We start from the raw sequence: 20,359 nt of genomic DNA, 5'->3' as shown, positions 1-20,359 counted from the left end.
ACTTAGTCCAGCATGATGCCTATAGGGCTGCAGTGAAAATACTTTGGTGGCCAATGTTTCACATATTTCAGTTACACAAATTACATTTTTTTTTTAACAGCAGTAACTCTGTGAGTGTTCAATATGCTATTCATTATGCGTCTGAAGAGGATGATAAAACAGAGAATGTTTCTCAAACTAACTTGATGACAAAAACATTTTCCAAGAATGAGCCAATGACATCTACTGCTTGAAGCCCACGACTGGTGAAAACCAGCCCTGAGGTCAGCCATGCTTGTTTGCTTCTTCCTGTCTCATATGTCATCTGTGGTTCCAGTGACACTGGTGGAAATCCTGCTCATTGTTACCTTGCCGCTCTTTTTATATTGGACCTTTGAAATAAACAGAGCCCTCCCCTACTCTATTTCTACAAACTTATGTCCTTTCAGAGAGCTTCCCTGATGGTTCAAGCAGTAAAGAATTCACTTGCCAATGAGGGAGACACGGGTTTGATCTCTGGATGAAGAAGATCCCCTGTAGAAAGTAATAACAACCCACTCCAGTATTCTTGCCTGAGAAATTCCACGGACAGAGGAACCTGGCACACTACAGCCCACGGGGTCACAAAGAATTGGACATGACTGAACACTGGACGGATGGATGGATGGAAGTCCTTAGAGAATGAGTGTCATTCTCCTCCTTTAAGGTTAACTAGCCAGGCTTAGCAAATGAAATGCTTGGAAACCAGGAAAGGCATGTAAATGAGAAGCCTTCAAAAGAAAAGGATCTTTAACAAAGAACAGGAATACAGCCTGACCTCCTGCTAAGTCCAAGCAGTCACTGGAATCACACGTGGAGGAGCGACGGAGGAGGCAGATCCACTGAGGAGTGGCTGAGGCTCAGACACTCTCCAGGCTGGAACTACAGGAAGGCCTGCCCTTACAGAACTGATGCCTGCAATCGTCGCATACAAACAATACTACTTTATAATTCAAGATATAAATATCAGCATATGTAGTCGTTTACTGTAGCTTTTCTAGTTGAAAGTTTTTCAAACTTAAGGTGATAGAATGGAAATTTTTACAGAACCAAAAATACATTTCACAATCTTTCTGAGAGCCTAAGCCAGAATGTGATTTTACCTGGGACAATTTTATAATGTCGAAGACACACACACAAAAAAAAAAAATACAAAAGCTGGATGTACAATACCCACAGCTTCTGCATGCATGCCTGAGAGCACAGCTCATCCAGGAGGTTTACAGACCTGACCACGTAACTCACGACATGCCCATAAATTGGTCCATTAGGGGCAGGGGTGGGGCTGCCATTAAATTTTAAATTTCTTAAGTGGCTGAAAGGAGACTACATCTCTCACATCTGCTACACCAAGGAGCTGGTCAGTAAGCTACCCATCATAAAGTCAGAGGAGGTGCAACAAACAGTAAGGCACAAAGTTTATTTTCTGGCCAGAGGGAATAGTGAGCTTCCCTGTCTTTGCAAAGCTCTTGAAAGGCTCTTCCCAGACTCTCTTTTCCTTACAAAGCTCTCTGAGTTAAGTGTATATTTACAGAAGATTTAAAACACATATTTTATTCACATTGTTCAATTGAGTCCTACCGAGCAGCATTTCAACCTTCCATAATTCTATAGCTTCATGATCACTTTTGAAGAAAAACTTAAGAGAATCACTGATGACAAGGGGGCCACTAAGTTTATTTAATAACCTATGTCCATTTTTACAAAATTGCTCCATGTAATGCATTTAAAAATCATAACCGGTTCATTTCAGTCACCGCACACAATGCCTCCCTTTGTCCCTTGTAAGTCTCTCAAATGTCTTATTTTAAAGGAATATATAGTACTCCCGGAAGACATTTCCCCATTTCTATTCTCTTCGACTCCTGCGAGCCCTTGTTCTGTGTGATAAGGCAATCTCCTCCGGGATCGGCGCCGTGTAGTTTCGCACCACGAGTGACAAGGACTCGACTTGAATAACTGCTGTGCGCAGGTTGTAATTATGTCAGCTGGAGTGTTGAACAAGGGGACTGATTAATGGGAGCCTGGGCCCAGGCGCAGTCCCTATCAAAACCTCCACGCAGGCCAGCAGTGGGGACGGGTTAAAGCAGAAAGACAAAACATGCTGCATCGTCCATGATAGATGAATTGCTCCAACAGTCTTCAGGCAGATGTTCCGGGACAGTATAATATACAATTACTCTGCCTTATCACTTTCCCAGGGACAATAAAGCTTCCTCCTTCTATAGCTCATGTGAGTGAAGGCAGAATCCGTTTCACTTTTCCAGCACTGACTCACTTATCACGGTGCCTTGATTGTGCTTTTACGGCTAAAGCAAACACATATTCCACTTTTAAACCAAAAAAAAAGCCGTAGAATAAAGCTGGAGCCTTGCTTTGAATCTCTTTTACATCAGAACACACGATGCTTTAGAAGGCTGTTGTGTTAAAAATGGATACAAGGAAGGTAGTATATGTGTGTGTGGGTACGTAGTTGAAAACAAAGCACATATGACAAGAAGAAAGATTTGGATTGTGTAACCTTTATATTCATAACGTTGTTTACACAGCTCATACGAAATCATTAATTCGGAGGAACACGTAACTTCATGTGTGTGTGTGTGTATCTGTATATATGCTGATATTATCCATATATTTCCCAGGCACACAGCTCCTTGAGTCTGAGGGCACACTTCCAATGACACACTTACTCACTGCCACTCCTGTGTCGTGTCTTTGAGAACCTTCTTCCTCAAGAAAGCTATGTTAGCCGATAGGACGGAAGCTGCCCCAACCGTTTTAATAACACATTGTAGCCAATGCTAAAATGAACCTACCTCAGGGGCACTATGCTGATCAATTCTATTACCTTTATGCACTCACATTAATGGTGCCAAAAATTTATGGCAAGATGTCCGGAACTATCTCAATTTGCAAAGGGAAAAGCGCTTTTCATTTTTAAAGGTGAAAGACAAGCTAAAACCAAATTCTGAGATGCAGCCATAACCCTCCCGTGGAACTGGAATTTATAATAAAACAAAGCAGCGAAAATTCCTATAGAACCAAAGGAAAGCCAAACAGAACGCGAGTGAATGCAAAAGAAAAGCATACATCAACCTGTGGGGCAATATAGATGACTTATTTCCACTTTTTAGTGGTTTAGTACAACTGACACCAACACTCAGCAGTTATAATCCACCCTAAGTCATGAAAACAAATCATGCACCCTATCTCACCCTGTGGAGTGATATATTTGCTTCTCTTTCCAAGCCATACACACTCTAACTCCCCTGCCGCATGGTCCTCATTATGACGTTTCTCTTGGTAGGACCTTTCCAGTCAAGTTATACGTTTCTAGAAATATGGCAATTTGAAGAAGGTAGGGATCAATCTAAAATGGGGTGAAACAGAAGTTTTAGTACAAATGGACATAAAGAATATAATTAAAGCTGTGACTGATAAGAGTTATACCATATTTGTGATTACTAATAAAGTCAAACAAATGCAGGTAAAACAAACAGAAAGGGTTGTAAATACACATGGGGGTCATCACAGTAAATGCCTGTGAGATTCCACAGACTTCTGACATCACTAGAGGGGCCTGTCAGATGTGCCAGTCTTAGAGAAGTCCTAAACCATGAGCAAATAGAATAAGTCACAGAAAAGAAGACACACTTTAAAAGATGACATTTAAATGACTGTTGGCTAAATGGTCACCCTCAAATGTGCCAAGCAAAATTTTGAATTATATCTAACAGTCAGAGCAGTGCAATCTTTTGTGGAAGTAAATTCTCCATAGAAAGCAAATAAAATCCCAGTGACTGGGTGTCTATGTAGGGGAGAACAGAGCAATCCCATGACACAATGATTCAAAACTCTGACCACAACAAACCTAATAGCACTATGCTGTGTCCCCAAATGTGGGAGCACTGTCACGGCAGGTGGGCATAGATGTTCAGAGGTGTGAAGCTGGAGTTCTCCAATTCAAGAGAGAGGCACAGCTGATGTTTCAAAATTATTATTAGGGCCCCCGACCTGTCACAAAACCCTCAGCTGACATGGGCCATCTGAGTCATCAGGTATAGTTAGGCATTTGTTCACTGTCACTATTTCAGCTGGCTCTTTCACCGCGGCATGTAAGTATTTAAGTAAGATTTTAAAAGCAATCTTAAACAAGCAAATGAAAACAAACACTCAGATACAACATGACTGAGCTTTCTGCTCTGGCTTCTCCCCATGGCCTCACCTCTGACCACGCGTGTGCCTTCTGCTCCTACCCCCGTGCTGGATCTGGGCTCGCGCAGAAAACCTCTGGGAGCTGAGGCAGGTGTCCTGTCCCGGGGGCTCCTTCCCGCTGCGCAAGGTCCCTTCCACTGCTGGGAGGCTACTGCTCTGTGTCTCCGATACCTGCTCTTTGCCCCGCTGTTTCACCACAGGGAGATACCAATTGCATCAGTGCTTTCAGGTCCATGTACAGCAGCACTGACCTACACATTTCCGGGCTCGTCTCCATGTGGGCATCCATGGGCCTTTCAAAGTCATTTCAAAGCCAACCCACACTCATCATCACTTTGCCAAAGGGATCTCTCCCCTCCAGGGGTGAGAACTGGTGAGTGGCCGCTGCTCGCCGAGCAGCCCTGGCTGAGGCATCAACAGGATGGCGCGCATCTTTCTGTCACTCAGTCCCCAAAGTCACCCACTTGGTCACCATGTTCGCCCTCCTAACAAGCGCTGAGATCAGCCTCTCTCTAACCCGTTATGGCTACCACGTTGGTTTAAGGTTAGTCACTTATTACTTCTGCCTGCACCTTTGCAACTGTCTTTCAGATGCTCTCCCAACTTCTGCTGTGTCCCTCTCTGGCTCCTCATTTGCACCGCATCAGTGACTATTGCAAAGCAAAATATGAATATGTCAGTTTCCTCCTTAATATTCTCCACTATCCACACACTCACTGCCTTTGGGGTAAGAAGCAAAACACCCGGCATGGACTCAGCCCCCAGTCGTCCTGCCCCCATCCCCACACAATCCCACGGGCCCTACAGTCCAGGCTTGCTGATGGGAGAAGACAATCTAAAACCAAGCGAAAAACATAATTTGGGAGTGGGAAGTGGGGCAGAACTCTACTTTTTATTAAAGTAAAGCTATTTGAGGTTTTTAGAACAAAACAAATTTCTCAGATTTAAGTGCCAACCAATTTCTACCTCAAATAATTAAATCTAAGAGATTAACTGATTTACTTAAGCACAAGCAAGCACTAAAAACATCACTTTTTTTCTCTATGGAAAACTCTAATTTGTTTTATGACATTTCATGTATTTCTTAAAAGTTGTAACTCAAGATGAAAAAACATAAACAAGAAAGAAAGGACTGAGTATATTTAGCCAACTTGCTTCTCACAAGTAGGAAAAAGTCAACAGAGGATTTGTGCCACATTCTCTTAATTAACAAAAGAAAGATGTGCAAGAGAGAAAAGATGTCATCTTGTCTTTACAGACATTCTTAACCTAAAGCCAAAACATGCACTGGTGCTACCAAGACGGCAGCATCTTATTCCACTCAAGGGCTCTGATGTCTAGAAGGCATGCTGAGAAGAGAAGCTTGCTCATATAGACACTGCATCCCCATTTCCTGCTCATTCCAAGGTTTTCTTTCTCTTCTTTCCTTTCTTTCTTTCAGGATTTTTTTTTAACAGTCCCTAGAGGGTCAATATTTCAGAATACATTGAAACAAAGGATCCAAAACCAAAATGAAATAACTAATATCTTGGCATTCTCACTGAACTCATGACAGGTGGTAAAACTGCTATACACCTCAAAGGTATCCTGTTCTATTATTTTCTCTCAACTCCACAACTGAGTTTGTGAAATTCAACCACACAACCAGAAGGGTGTGACTAATGTTCTTCCAACTGTTGTTCTAGATAATCCTGGTGATTACAGAGTTTTCCTAACAAGCTGTACATTGTATGAGCCTTCACTGCCAGGAGATATAGATAGTTACACTGTGAAGTGTTTTGTTGTGTGATAATAGCTCTAGTGTCTGAGGAATAACTTATTATGCAAGAGATTATTGCCCAAAAAAATATTTTCTATTTTTTTCATCTCTAAGGCCTTTCTTTCTACCACAATATATACAGATATATCTAACTACCACCCAAGGGACTGTCCATAGCAATTCCTTGTAGAAAGACCATCCCCAAAGATAGCTCTGGTCCTTCTATAATGACTGGATGTGGGATTCAGAGCCAGCAGGTTAAATAAACATGTTTATCTGGATTCTACTTTAAGAGATAGCAAAGGGAATGTATGGTCACTTTGTGTTCAAAACGGCTCTTCTAATTAATCTGTGATCTCAATGCCTATTTCAGCTACATCAACAAACAAAACAACTTAAAACTTATGTGATAAACAAAACAAATTACCTGAGACTTCTCCCTTTTAAAGGTATATGAACCAATTTGTAATTTTTAATACTATGGAATCCATTTGTTTTTAGGTCTACAGACTTTTTTTATACTTAAATGAATTTTGTCAGATGAAAATTAATTTACCAACAGTAACTAAAGGCCTGACATAAATACTGTGCTATATTAGCACATAGGCTTAGACAAAAAATTTTAAAAGTCTGTGTAGTTGGGTGTCTTAGGGCAGACAAGAAAAGTTTGAGTAAAATATGCTACAGATAAAAATAACATTAGTTACATACATTACAGAAAATACAAAGCCAAATCAAAACTACAGCTAGAACTATTGAGAATTTTTTTTTAATTCACTAATGAAACAGAAAATTAGGAGATTGTTCAGAAAGAATTTAACTTCTACTGAAACAGAAATGCTAGGAATAAAAAAATACATTTACATACACTCCGACTTTCATAATTAAGACAGAAAAACCTGAAAATACAAGTATGCTTCTTGTTAGGGAACTGCTCAAAAGATGCCATGGAAACTTATAGAAACATCTACTTCACGAGAAAGTTCACACCTCCAGAAAGTCCCACCTTGACACCTGCTAGGAGAATCTTCCTAACCAACTTTTACGCTGCCAACGACCAAATTCGGTTCCACAAGCCAGCCATGCACTGACATCTACCTGTGAGTCACTGGACTGTGTGCGGGTGGCGAGGAGGAGGGGCCGTCCGCCAGGACGGGCACTGCACACACAGCACAGCAGACACATCTAGCTGCCAGGAGACACTGACCACAGACCGAGGAGAGCCCTGGAGTCATATCCCAGGGGAAGTCTGCAGAGCGACTGGACCTGGAGGCTGTCAGCCGAGGACATGGTTCCTCATTCCAGTAATCGGATGAGCAGCACTCTTATTTTAGAAGAGAACAGATCGAACCCAGGTCTCCCACATTGCAGGTGGATTCTTTACCAGCTAAGCCACCAGGGAAGCCCAGTAAATATAAAGAGAAAACAGACTTGATACAAATGAAATAGTACTGACTGGTATATTTTATTTATTTCTGTTTGTTTTTGGTGAGAATATTTAAGTTCTACTCTCTTCACTAATTCCAAGTATTCAAAATACTTAATCACTGATTGCCATCATGCAGTACATTAGCTCTTCAGACCTTATTCGTCTGGTAACTGAAAGTTTATACCCTTTTACCCACCTCTCCCTCCTTCACTCACTCCCTAGCAACTACTTCTCTGCTATTTTTTGACTTTTTCTTTTTTTTTTTTAAGATTCCACACATTAAGTGATATCATGCAATACTAGTCTTTCTTTGTCTGGTTTATTCCACTGACAAAAATAGTTTTCAATTTGAATTTTGTTCTGATATAACTAGGCTTTTGGCATCAGTCAAATTGCTTCAACTATAAATTATATCTATTATGAATACTAGATATTTTCATTCAATTATTTTTAGGCAATATCATTATTCTTTAAGAACTTCAACATCACCTAAAAGAAACAAATGCTACCTCGGATTGTTCAGCAAAAGAAACAAGTGCTGTTCATTTTGGTACATATAATTCCCCTTCTCTCTCAGTATAAATGTTGTTCTGCTACAAAGACAAAAACCTATTTTTTCTCCTCGGTACTATTCAGGGCAAACCCAAGTTGGACCCATCCACTGCTTCTCCTGTTACTGCCTATGAACCTGCACAGGAAGCCAAAGGAGAACTGGAACCCCTGGGGAGCCCCCCACAGGGAGGTGGCGATCCCTTCGGAGTAAGTCCTCCAGCCAGGATGCTATGAAGGGCAGAACCACGATCCATCATACGTGAGGCCTTAGCACCTTCTTACTTAGTGAAGCGTAACACAAGTGAAATGTTAAATTCAAATGTAAATGTTTTATTTGACAAAAATTTTCTAGGACACACACACACATATTTCAAATGGTTGTGACAGACACTAAATTCTACCTAGTCCAGTCACATGTGTAAAAACTTAGTGAATCTGATCATAAGAAACATTAAACAAAGTATTTAGAAGAGTAATAAAAGAGATGTTAGGGGATATCACAGACAGCACATTTGTTGTTGAGACTCCACTACCTGGGTCAAAGGTTATCAAACATTCTTAGCCTGCTCTCATCCAAAAGGAATGAAAACTCTTCTTGAGATCAAAACCTAATATATTAATGATTCTATGGAACACATCAGCCAAGGGTAAGTAAGCCATCAAAGTAAGGAAACGAATTAAAGTGTATGCCCAAGTTCAGCAAAGAAAGAGGGGTAAATTGTTAATATGAGGCAGGAATTATAATTTTTATTCCTCAGCTCTATGATATGTCATATTTCTAACTGAAGTTAAAATTTCAAATAATAATAAAAATAGTGAATAAAATAAAAAAGTAGAACAGTAAAAGGTTTTTTAAAGTGAGTAACACTGAAAGTATTAAGGCATATAGTTGAGGAAAAATCTGTCTTAGGAAACAGTGAACATGTTCCAAGATCAATAACAGAGATGTAGTAAGTAAATGATCAAACTGGTGGAGTCTGGCCTCAACTTGGTTTTCTTTATTTTACTAAATGACATTCAAAGTATAATATAAGATTATCCTTAATATTTTTAATACTGCAGGCAGTATTTTGCATTACATTTTATGACTTATCAGTGGTTTATGCATTTATGATTAATATGCATTTACTGCACTTTCTCCATAAATCTTAAAAAATGGAAGCCAATGAGAAGGTGAGTTTCATGTAAAAAAAAAAGCCCAATTATGGCCAACACAGTTCAAGTCATCTAATCTCATGTGAAGCCAGCAAGATCAGTGAAACAGAGTGCAGCTCAATATTAATAAACTCCATGGGGAAATAAGGATTTACATTATTAGAAAGGGTACTTAGTATAACATATTAGAGTTTTTTTCTATTTCTCTCATTAATATAGAAGTGACAGTTAATATATAACAAAAAACAAAAATAAAGAAAAATGTTAGATTGTTTCCAAGTTAATATAGGAAAAAATCTAAAGAATTTCCTGTATAAATAATATGGTAGAACAATGCTATGAGTCTAAATTTACACTTCAAAATTTTAATGAATACTAATTAATGGTTCAAAGTTTTGAAGCAATGATGGAATATACTGATCTGTAATGGATTAGAATTTTGGATATTTCAGACAGTAAAAGCTTAGGAAAAGGGTACATGTTTACATCTAAACAGAATGAGATGTCATTGCCTAAATTAATAATGCAAACTTGAAAAATAGCCCCAGGTTCAAAAGACCAATTATAAAATTCTTTTGTAAACAAATCTATATTCACATTTTTCTTGAATAATTATAACTACTAGTATTTCTCCACTAATGTTCAATTTACAAAATGAAAAACTATATTTTCTAATGAAATTTAAATAATACTTTCATTTCTAATGATGGCAACTTACCTGCAAATAAGCACTAGTAATGACAATGATAGAAATATTCTACAGGAATAACTTTTATCTATTTATATTAAGCAGAAAAAAATCTAAATATAAAAAAGTATTTAAATATTTCAAGCAACAAAATATTATGAAAAGGCAGTGAAAAGACAAATATGACCACATCTTCTCAGGAAATATGTGATCATCTTATACATATTTTTATTCTATAGAAATCACACATACTCCAATTTATTTACTTTGTGAAAGAAGATACTTTCTTTGTTGTTGTGAGGTAGACCTGGTAAGCAGTTTGTTCTTCCTATGCTGTGTAGCTAAAACAGTCTTTATGAAGTTAACCATATGCTCATTTAGAAATCTTATTTTCATCAGTAAGAAAACAAAAAGATCTGCTGAAAAGCCTAGATTTCATTCACAGTCCCTAACTTTAAGAGTATTCACATATTTGGAAGTTTTTTTTTACTTCTGGTCAAGTTAACTGGTCTTTGTCTATTTAGTGAAAGTAAATGTAACCATGTATACACAGAAGATAAAACTGTCATATGAACAGAAACTGTTCAAATTATTTACTTTCAATAACATTCAATTTAAAAGGTTTAAATGAAGACAAAATCACCATTTTATCAAGGACTTACAGCATTTCGAAGGAAATTTGATAGTGATCACTAGACATCAATGTCCCGAGTGTTAATTCACAGGACAGTAACAACAGTCTTAGAATACGCCGGCTCCTCTTCTCGCCGGGCTTACAGAGGTATGGACTGGATGGGATCCAGTTGGCTCAAACACACTGCTCAGTGGAAGTGACGCTGTTTCAAGGAGGTAACTCAAGTAGGGGGACAAGTGGTACGGCCTCAGCCTTGGCAAAAGTGTAATACAATTTCACACCAAGAAAGCCTAACGTACTTAGAAATGTGTTTCTGCATACAGAGACCCAACCAAAACACGGTACCAATCAGCAAAACAAAATTCACACCCCCATCTTGGTACCAACAGCCTGAAATCATACTTCTACAAATTTCCTCCAAAAAAATCATATACTATGCACAAAGATCTAGGTTAAAGTACCTGTGGAGCAAAAACCTGAAAATGGCATAACTGTCTAAAAATTAAGTTATTACTGTTATCAATCTAACTTGAGGCCATGCAAGTATTAAAATTATATTGAAGGAAAGATGAAGGGAAGAGCGGTTTTCAGACCAGGTCTTTTGAAAGTTTAAGGTATTTCAGCCATTACCTAATGATTGACTTTTTTTAACTTGAAAAACTGTTAAAAGAAAAAAATCCATCACGGCAAGGATTATAAATAAATTTGAACACACTAACAACCTTCAGGGCACTGAAACTCTTGCATTACCTCACTGAACAGTATCTTGAAATGGTCAGGTCAAGTAAAGCCTACAGCCACCCGAAGTCCCAACCTGAGATAAGAGTGAAAACAAGGGCTCTGGATAAGTGACCTCAGTCTGTTCCTACCATACGTCAGCAGCAATTCTGTAAACTGGTACTCAAACCACACGTGTCTTTCACAAACGAGTAAGAGGCTGAACGACCTCCTCGGAGCCCAAGTTCATGACTACCCAGCCCTGCTGAGTGCTCCCTCCGAAGTCACAAACAGGACACAGAGGTTAATGCAACAGCAACTGTAAGCAATAACTTCTCCCACTGGAACACTTTCTGCTTATCAAGAGTCTTCTATGGTGTCTGTCAGTGCTATAGTAAGTGACTACTACAGAGTGCAGCTCTGAAATCTGTAACTGGTAGATCCCATTTTTATCTATTTTATATATGGGGTCTGTATAAGATCGTGTCTAAAGTAACAGTTCTGCAACTTAAAAATTATAGTTTGAAACCACAGTTATACAGGATAAATGAAACAAGGTGGTTATACAATTTAAGTGTGAAAATTAAAATGGATCATGAAATAAACAACTAAAAAAGAAAAGAGACTCAAAATTTAGACATAAAGTGCAGACTGAAAGAATAAAATCCTAACAGCTAAAAGTGATAATCACCGACTCAATGGACATGAGTTTGACAAACTCTGGGACATAGTGAAGGACAGGAAAGCCTGGTGTGCTGCAGTCCACAGGGTTGCAAAGAGTGGGTCACAACTTAAGAGACTGAACAAGAGTTATAATTAAGGGAAATTTTATATAAATTTGTAATTGCTTACATGTTTTGTAGGAAAGGCAACTACAACATAATCTCTTTAATAAAATAAAATAGCATTTAATACAGCTTGCTTTTTAAAGAAGTCATATTCTCAGAGTCTTAGAATTTCTATGCCTATCTCTAATTGGATCAACATTTTACCAAATTTCAAAGATACACCAGTTTAGCGTTACGCAAAAAACAGAACTGACAAAACACTGAATAAATGAATAATTGATGAATGAAATATATCTGTAATATCTCTATACTATTAGATGACCTTTGACATAAAACTTAATGCAATAATGAGGCTAATAATGGAGATTGTGGCAACATATTTACTGAACGCACAGGCTACATCTGCAGGAGTAACAAAAATCTGTTTTTACAAAGTCTGCAGGTTAAGGTAGAGATTCTAACACGTCGCAAAGGCAGGCTGCACTGAAGAACTGCCCTCAGTGCTTCCACACCTCCATGCACAACGGGTCCATGAGACCTCCAGCCCCACAGTCTGGCTGATGGAGACCCTAGGAAGATGGCCCTCGGCTGAATGCACACCCCGTGATGTCTCACAGGCCACAGTGAGCTCAGAGCACGCTCACAGCCTCCCATGTGATCCAGTCACAGCCCACCCGTCCACTGCCCTATCCCCCACGCCCTGGTGGCACGGAGCTTGTCACAGAGTAAAAGGGTCACCCCCCCCACACTCCTGACTCTGCACACCTGTGCCCTGCGGCCTCCATGAAGTCACTCTGCAACCTGGCAGATGACAGCCACTGAGGCCTTCGCGAGTGTATGGAGCACTCATCACCACCAACATGCTCTCAGCATGGGAAGGCCACACTGGGCTGAACCACCAGCATCCATGTGGAACACTCATGTGTCTGAAAGTTCTACATCTTCTAAGCTGTGGCTGAAAGACTCTCTACTCTAGCAGGACTGAGCTTGCTCCTTCTCTATGCACTCCCCTGGCCCTTTTAAGTGACACCAAACTCTACAAGCATTTACAAAACATTAATACAAGACGCCCATTATGCTACAATATCCTTAAAGGCAGAAAACATCTCTCACGTTATCTTCACTGTCTAAATGAGTGCCTCACTCACAGTAGCTGAGATGCCACGGGTGTTGAATTGATTGGATGGTTCCTTACTTTGAGCAAAGAAAGAAAATCACTTGAAAGTCAGGTGCACCAATGGATTATAAAACCAAAATGTTAAGATTACAAAAAATGTAAAGAGAACTTTACATTTTTAAAGAGAGTCACCAAAACTAGGTGGTGTGATAAACTCCCAACCTAATATGCAAATCATGTTTAAATCATTGTAACTCATGCTAATCAAAAAAAACAAATTCGCTGATGGTGACTTCAGCAGGATTTTCCCCCACCATGATGCCTCACGTGACTACATCCACTTCACGATGACCCGTTACCTGTAGTCACACCAGGGGCACCTGTAGGGCTTCTCTCCCGTGTGCACCCGCTTGTGCCGCGTCAGGTGAGACTGCGTCGTGGAAGCAAAGTTACACTCGTCACATTTGAAGGGCTTTTCTCCTGTAATAAATCAAGAAGGGTTGTACATTCCAATTACAAAACTTGAAAATGAAGAGCTTAATCTGTTGACAATTGAAAAGACATTTTTTCCATGAAATTTTAAGGTCACACATATGTAGGATTGTTGAACATTTATTTGTAGAGTAAGAAAGAAGATACCATTAATTTTTATTTCTCTATTAGAACAGAAGGAAGATACAGATCATGTATTCAAACATAACTTACACAAGCAGGAATCTAAATTGCCTAATCTACACAGAAACCCAAAGCAAAGTACTCATTCATATAGAAATATAAATATCTGGTTTCACACTGGAATTTGGAATCCTTTAACATACTATGTTAGATTAGAGCCATTATAAAAGTTTCAGTGAGCTTAAAAACCACAGAAAAATATGTAAAAATATACTTTGAATACTCAGTGTAAAACTTAACTAAAATCCTGAAATTAAATACAAAGAAAAAATAAAACCAAGCTACAAATTGACACCAATTTAAAAACTTTTAGACGTAAAGAGAAATTACAATTCACTAAGTTGAGTAAAGAGGCCTCAAAGAAACATTTGACATAATACTTAACAGCACCATAAACTTCCTTGTGTAGACACACCAGTGTGTGTGCTAAGTCACTCAGTCGTGTCCAACTCTTCTGTGACCTCACGGACTGCAGCCCTCCGGGTTCCTCTGTCCATGGGATTTCCCAGACAAGAATACTGGAGTGGGTTGCCATTTCCTCCTCCAGGGGATCAACCCAGGGATCAAACCCTTGTCTCCTGGGTCTCCTGCATTGGCAGGTGGATTCTTTACCACTGAGCAGCCACAGAAGCCCTTAGACACAGCAGCTTCATCTGCAAACACAGTTCAGCCCTGGGGTGGTTCAAAGGCCTGCTCAGGACTCACGCCTCTCTGACTGATACCTTTTTCTCCGCACACACAAACTCAAAGAAGTCAGGTCTAATCAGTTTTTATAATTTCACTAGCTACACTGGCTAGTGAGTACCTGAGATGGGTGATTTCATTTTCATTAGTGTAAATTTAAACTTAAAAACTGATATTGAACTCACTTGTTAAAAAAAAATGTTTTAAGTCTGGAACAGCTTGGGAAAGAGAATATACTTTTCAATATGTGAATTTTATCATAACTTAAACAGGGATAATGAATTTTAGAGAAAAAATTGGCCTCTGTCTTGAGATGTGCTACAAGTGCAAAATACACACAAAATTTCAAACTCCTGGGGGGAGGGGGTGGTGGTGGAATGGGGGAGATAAAACAGGAAAGAAGATTATATTGACTTCATGTTGAAGTGATAATGATTTACATGTATCTGGTTGGATTATCTATTTATAAAATATAATTTCACCTACTACTTTTTCCTGTATGACTACCAGGCAACTTAAAAGATGTTTGAAACTCACATTATGTACGAACTAGAGAAAAACCTTACCACCTCTTCCCCAAAATCACAGTTGTGATATTCACAAATGCTCTTGTCAATTGACGTTTTTCCTAAGAAACCTTACACATCAGTCCAGTTCAGTCACTCAGTCGTGTCCGACTCTTTGCGACCCCATGAATTGCAGCATGCCAGGCCTCCCTGTCCATCACCAACTAGGATGGATTAATTTTACATATATTCAATACTCTACTTATTTCTCATGTTTTCATTAATAGTTTTATAAGTATACTAGCATATAGGAAATAAGCGATGAAAGAACTTGGTTTACAATTACTCTGCATCTATTTAGCCAACAGCTCTACGTCTACTTGAAAATCAAGAGTGTTTAGAAATATATCCTACATTCTCCTGTTTGTATGGCCCTGTTCATAGCTGTGGAATATTTAGTGAATGCATACACATTTCATCTGATGGTGTTTTGTCTTTCACTGCAGCCCAGGGCAGTAGTTAGAAGAGACAAAAGGACTTCAATCCCAATTCAGGTTTCCTCATATTTCATTCCCTACCTGGTAACCCCTGAGCAAGACCAGGAGGATAAGACACCAAACACAGAGACAACAGTGAGGATAAAGCAGTTAAGGCACACGTCAGATACTCAGCAGGGTGGCCAACAACCAGAGCTTTCATCGTTGCCGGGTTACTCTGGTGGCTCAAACAGCAAAGAATCTGCCCACAACGCAGGTGACCCAGGCTTGATCCCTCAGCTGGGAAGATCCTGTGGAGAAGGAAACGGCAACCCACTGCAGCAATCTTGCCTGGAGAACTCCATGGACAGAAGAGCCTGGTGGGCTACAGTCCACGGGGTCACAAAGAGTTAGACAGAACTGAGCGACTAACACTACACTTCTAGGTCTGTCATAGCTTCCTTTCTAAGGAGCAAACATCTTTTAATTTCAAGGCTGCAGTCACTGTCTGCAGTGATTTTGGAGCACAAGAAAATAAAATCTGTCACTGTTTCCACTTTTTTCCCATCTATTTGCCATGAACTGATGGGACCAGATGCCATGATCCTAGGTTTTTGAAAGTCGAGTTTTAAGTCAACTTTTGCACTCTCCTCTTTCATCCTCATCAAGAGGTTCTTCAGTTCCTCTTCACTTTTTCCATTAGGGTGATGTCATCCGAGTATCTGAGGTTGTGGGTACTCTTCCCGGCAATCCTGATCCCAGCTGTGAGTCCTCCAGCCAGGCGTTCTGCACGGTGCACTTTGCACGGCAGTTAAGTGAGCAGCTGACAATGCACAGTCTTGTCATGCTCCCTTCACGGCTCTGAAACACTCCCGTGTTCCATGTCCAGTTCTAACACTTGCTTCTTGACCTGCACACAGGTTTCTCAGGCGATAGGTAAGGTAGTCTGGGATTCCCATCTCTTTAAGAATTTTTCACAAATTGTTGAGATCCACACAGTCAAACTTTGGCATGGTTAATGAAGCAGAGTAGATGTTTTCCTTAACTGTAATAATTTGAAGATCACACGAAACTGACATTGTACTGCAATAAACTATAAATTGTCTCTTTATATTTAACTTGAGAACACAACAGATTAAACTATGTATTAGAAACCTTGAATAATCCATAAGCTGACAGAGAAAAAATGTAATGATCTCAAAATAAACTACATAAAATACCAAGCTTCAGCCACTAAGGAAAAAAAGACTTTAAGCATGTCTTGAACTCTGTGTCCATTTACACAGACTACAGTTTATTCAATCTATACATAACAGTTAATCTATAACTCACTGATTCTATTACATGTTCAATACCATTATTGGAATATGCCCATCAGGATCTTTTTATTTATCCAGAAATAATCATTTCTTCTGGAAATTTCAGGTAATTTCTTCAAGAAAATATACTTCAGAAATACAGAAGTTTGTTAGTCTCAATGGACAGCTAAATAGATAAGTAAATCAAACTCAATTTCCAGATTGTAAAATTTAAAAGAAAATCATACAAATTTTAAATAAGAATTTCCATTTGGTAATATCTGTGAATTGCATGAAATGAGACAGGTGCACTGATTAACAAAAAGTTTCTGATGGACTCGTCAAACTGATTCAGTGCACTGGGAACCGTCCCTCTGAATTCTCTGTCATTCTAAGGCCAGAAGGATCAATAAACCTATGTGTGAGATGTTAACTACTTGGGTGATGCTATCTATGAGTCCACAGGGCTCCCGGCATACATCCTGCCGGTGTAACTTCCTTTTCGTCTGGTTCCCTAACCTAAGAGTTCAAGGTAATTTAGATAGAGTCACTTTCCTCCTTTCCTGGACAAGCAGTAATCCTGGGCACAATCACCATAAAGGAACAGTCTGCATCTGAGGCTCTGGTGGCAGAGAGTAAAAGGACAGTGGCACCAGAGTGGCTACAGACCAACAGTGGTGCCCCTTGCGTGCCACCCATCTGTCAGACAGGCCGGCCCTTCCCCTGGAAGTTTACCCCACATTCCTTTGGGCGGGCTGGTGGTTATTAAGCTGGCCAAGACTCTTGAACTACACGTGAGGATCTGCTCCTGTGCCCTTGAATCAAGGGCCTCTGACAGGTGATAAAAGTAAATCTTGGAATGGAAGATGGTTTGTGTCAGCCCCCTGGACAGCCTGTATTGCAGTGGGGAGTTATTTACGCCATTTGGAACGCTTTTGATACCTACCCCTTTCCAAGCTGATTGTAAGTTGGGTGGGTACTCTGTGGTAAAAAGGTAAACCATGTCAACGAGGACTACATCAGAAAAATACAGATTTCAAATGAACCGAACAAATCTGGCCTTGAAAAAAAGAAAAAAAAGTTGTGTGTTGCTTACATATTATAAATCCAGCGTAAAAGCTGAGGGCCTAGACTGAGTTGTAGTAAGCTGTCTGGCTGAAGCAAAGAATCTTAAGAACTGACTTTGGTATTAAAGAATCATGTTTGATTTGTGCCACAGAGGCAGATAAATGCCAAAAAGACAGATGCCTCTGTCTGCGAGACATTGTCCTATATGGTATAAAGTTAATAGCAAAGTAATAAGGAGCCTCTGGACCTGACATAAAATATAAAGTTGTGCCTGCTCGATGCAGGTTCATGATCGATCACCAGTAAATGCCTGTGATCACAGAGTCACCAGCCCCTCTGCGGGGGAAGAGGCGGCACGGCCATGCTGGTAACGGGCACACAGGGGATCCACGACCCCCAGGGCCATGCCAGGGCGAGACGTTGGCATGGCAATAGCTCAGGCATCAAAAAATTCAAAACATTAAGAATCAGAAAACCCCACATGAACACACTCTACCATAAACATTCTCGAGTTCTCCCAAATAGTAGTCAAGGGTGATTGCCATCCATCGGGCTCTTCCACCATCTCTTACACTGAATCTCTAACTCACTGGGTTCAAAAAATGCGATCATACCTCGCGACTGTAAACTTAAAACAGTATTTTCTGTTTACAAAGATTGAGTTTTCAACATTATGTTAACATTGGACATGTTTCAACTCAATAATAACCCTTATCCCATATAGAAATTTGAAACATATCAACTTACTACCTAAAAGGAATGCCTAGCATTAATTTTCATTGATCTTACAGATACCATAATGGGCATTAAAGCGCCTGTAGCTAACTGTTATACATATCAAGGATCAAAATGCACCATAAACTACGTATTTCATGTATCTTAATTTTATGCCATTTTGAGTATACCAAACTCCACCATTCTCACAGTACCCAATAAAAATCTAATGCTAAGTTAGAAATTCTATTACTGTATGATTTATCATCTAAACTAAACTAGAACACTTGTGAGAGTAAAAAGTGGTTCAACTAATAGTTATGAGGGACATCACCAAAACCCAGCACTGTCCCAGGCATGTATAATTCAGAAGTTAGTTACTTGTAAGATTTATTACAGCATACCAGTAGGTAATCAACTTTAATAAATGTTTAAAATATTTCATCCTATATGTTCTTAACCCAAAGCATTTAGTTTACTTTGTTGAATCACTGCAAATGATCATGGAGGGAAAAAAAAGTGATTTATCTTCAATGTCCTTATCTATTTACATTGCCTCTTCACTGCGTTCCATTCTTAATCACAAAAATACCTGAAAAAGGACAGACCTACAACCACATGTGCTTGTTCCAACTGGCAGAGGGACTGCTGGCTACAAGGTCAGGTATTTAGGGAGGCCGAGACACAGGCGGGAAGGCAGGGCTCTAGGTGAGCAGGTGAGAAGCGCCTAAGAGGTGGGCTGAGCAGGAACACAGACAGGAGAGACTGACTGAGAGGAGGCAAGCGTGAGAGGAAAGCGGATGCCCCGGCCTCACACAGCACCCGAGGCAGGCTCCTGACCACAGAGATGTGTCTGGGATACCCTCAGACATTCTTATCCCTCCTGTTTAACCTGAACTGACAGAGGACACCTGATCCCCCAAACTCGCAGTAGGCCTACTTCATAGATATATAAAGGCAGATGAATTAAAATCTCATTCAAGCAGAATTTTCAGTAGACCCTCAAGTACACAGATTTACACAAATCGGGAACACAGGCTGTGGAGGGCTGGAAGGAATGCTGGGCCCAAGGGCCACGGGGCGGGGCGGCTACACTGACCTGTGTGCTGCCTGCGATGCTTCGTGAGGGCGTGCCGGGTCCCGCCCGCAAAGCCACAGAGGTCACACAGGAACGACTTCTCGCCTGTTGCAACAATAAACAGATGAGGGACTGCGGAGGTCACAGATCATTAAAACATATCTATCAAGGCTTTCAGGATTACTAATTCCTCCAATCAAATGTTTCCATGTAAATATGTCAAATGGGAATGAAATTACCACTGCGGTTTATTGACTGTGATAAAATCTGAAAAGCACCACTGAACATAATTACATACTTGTCAGACCCATAAAAATTAGCTTTATTATCAATGGAATGGTTTTGTACAACTTCATTTCTGGTAGATGTCTTCCAGATGGGGCTGCTTTATGCACTTGAACAGTTTTTATGCATATCCTGATTTTTTACAATTCCCATACATCTGGCCTTTCTGGGCTGACTAAAGATTGCTTGGAATGGTTAATATACAGTATACATGATTCTGCTTAAATAAAACATATTGAATTTTCTAACAACTGAAGGAGATTGAATTGGTTTTACCCAAACCTGAGTCTTCTTTAATAACTTCCTACTTAAAAATATGAATTAAATGGTTTCTCCGAATATATTGAAGATCCCAAGGAACAGTAAAATCTACATTACTCAATACCAATGGCAGTTCAGTGCTGTTTATGTTTCTCGAACTTTCATGACATTAAAAAAAAAAGGAAGTCTGGGGATTGCTAAAGAAATTATATAAAAACTCCTAACATTATCTTTAATGATAA

General features: G+C 39.7%; 1 protein-coding gene across 2 annotated transcripts in view; it reads right to left on the bottom strand.

The window, feature by feature from the left end:
• ZNF407 (zinc finger protein 407) overlaps window positions 1-20,359 on the bottom strand; it is a 391,880-nt gene that overhangs the window by 132,607 nt on the left and 238,914 nt on the right. For both annotated transcript variants that reach the window (XM_070452977.1, XM_070452978.1), the window contains exons 6-7: window positions 19,593-19,676; window positions 13,432-13,552 (exon numbers count right to left, since the gene is read on the bottom strand). In XM_070452977.1, coding sequence (XP_070309078.1) covers window positions 13,432-13,552; window positions 19,593-19,676 — 205 coding nt within the window. The remainder of the gene's footprint in view (window positions 1-13,431; window positions 13,553-19,592; window positions 19,677-20,359) is intronic.

Source organism: Odocoileus virginianus, chromosome 22, assembly GCF_023699985.2.
Source record: "Odocoileus virginianus isolate 20LAN1187 ecotype Illinois chromosome 22, Ovbor_1.2, whole genome shotgun sequence".
Lineage (NCBI taxonomy): Eukaryota > Metazoa > Chordata > Mammalia > Artiodactyla > Cervidae > Odocoileus > Odocoileus virginianus.
The sequence above is the reverse complement of the archived record's forward strand: the minus strand, read 5'-3'. Positions and strand labels throughout refer to the sequence as shown.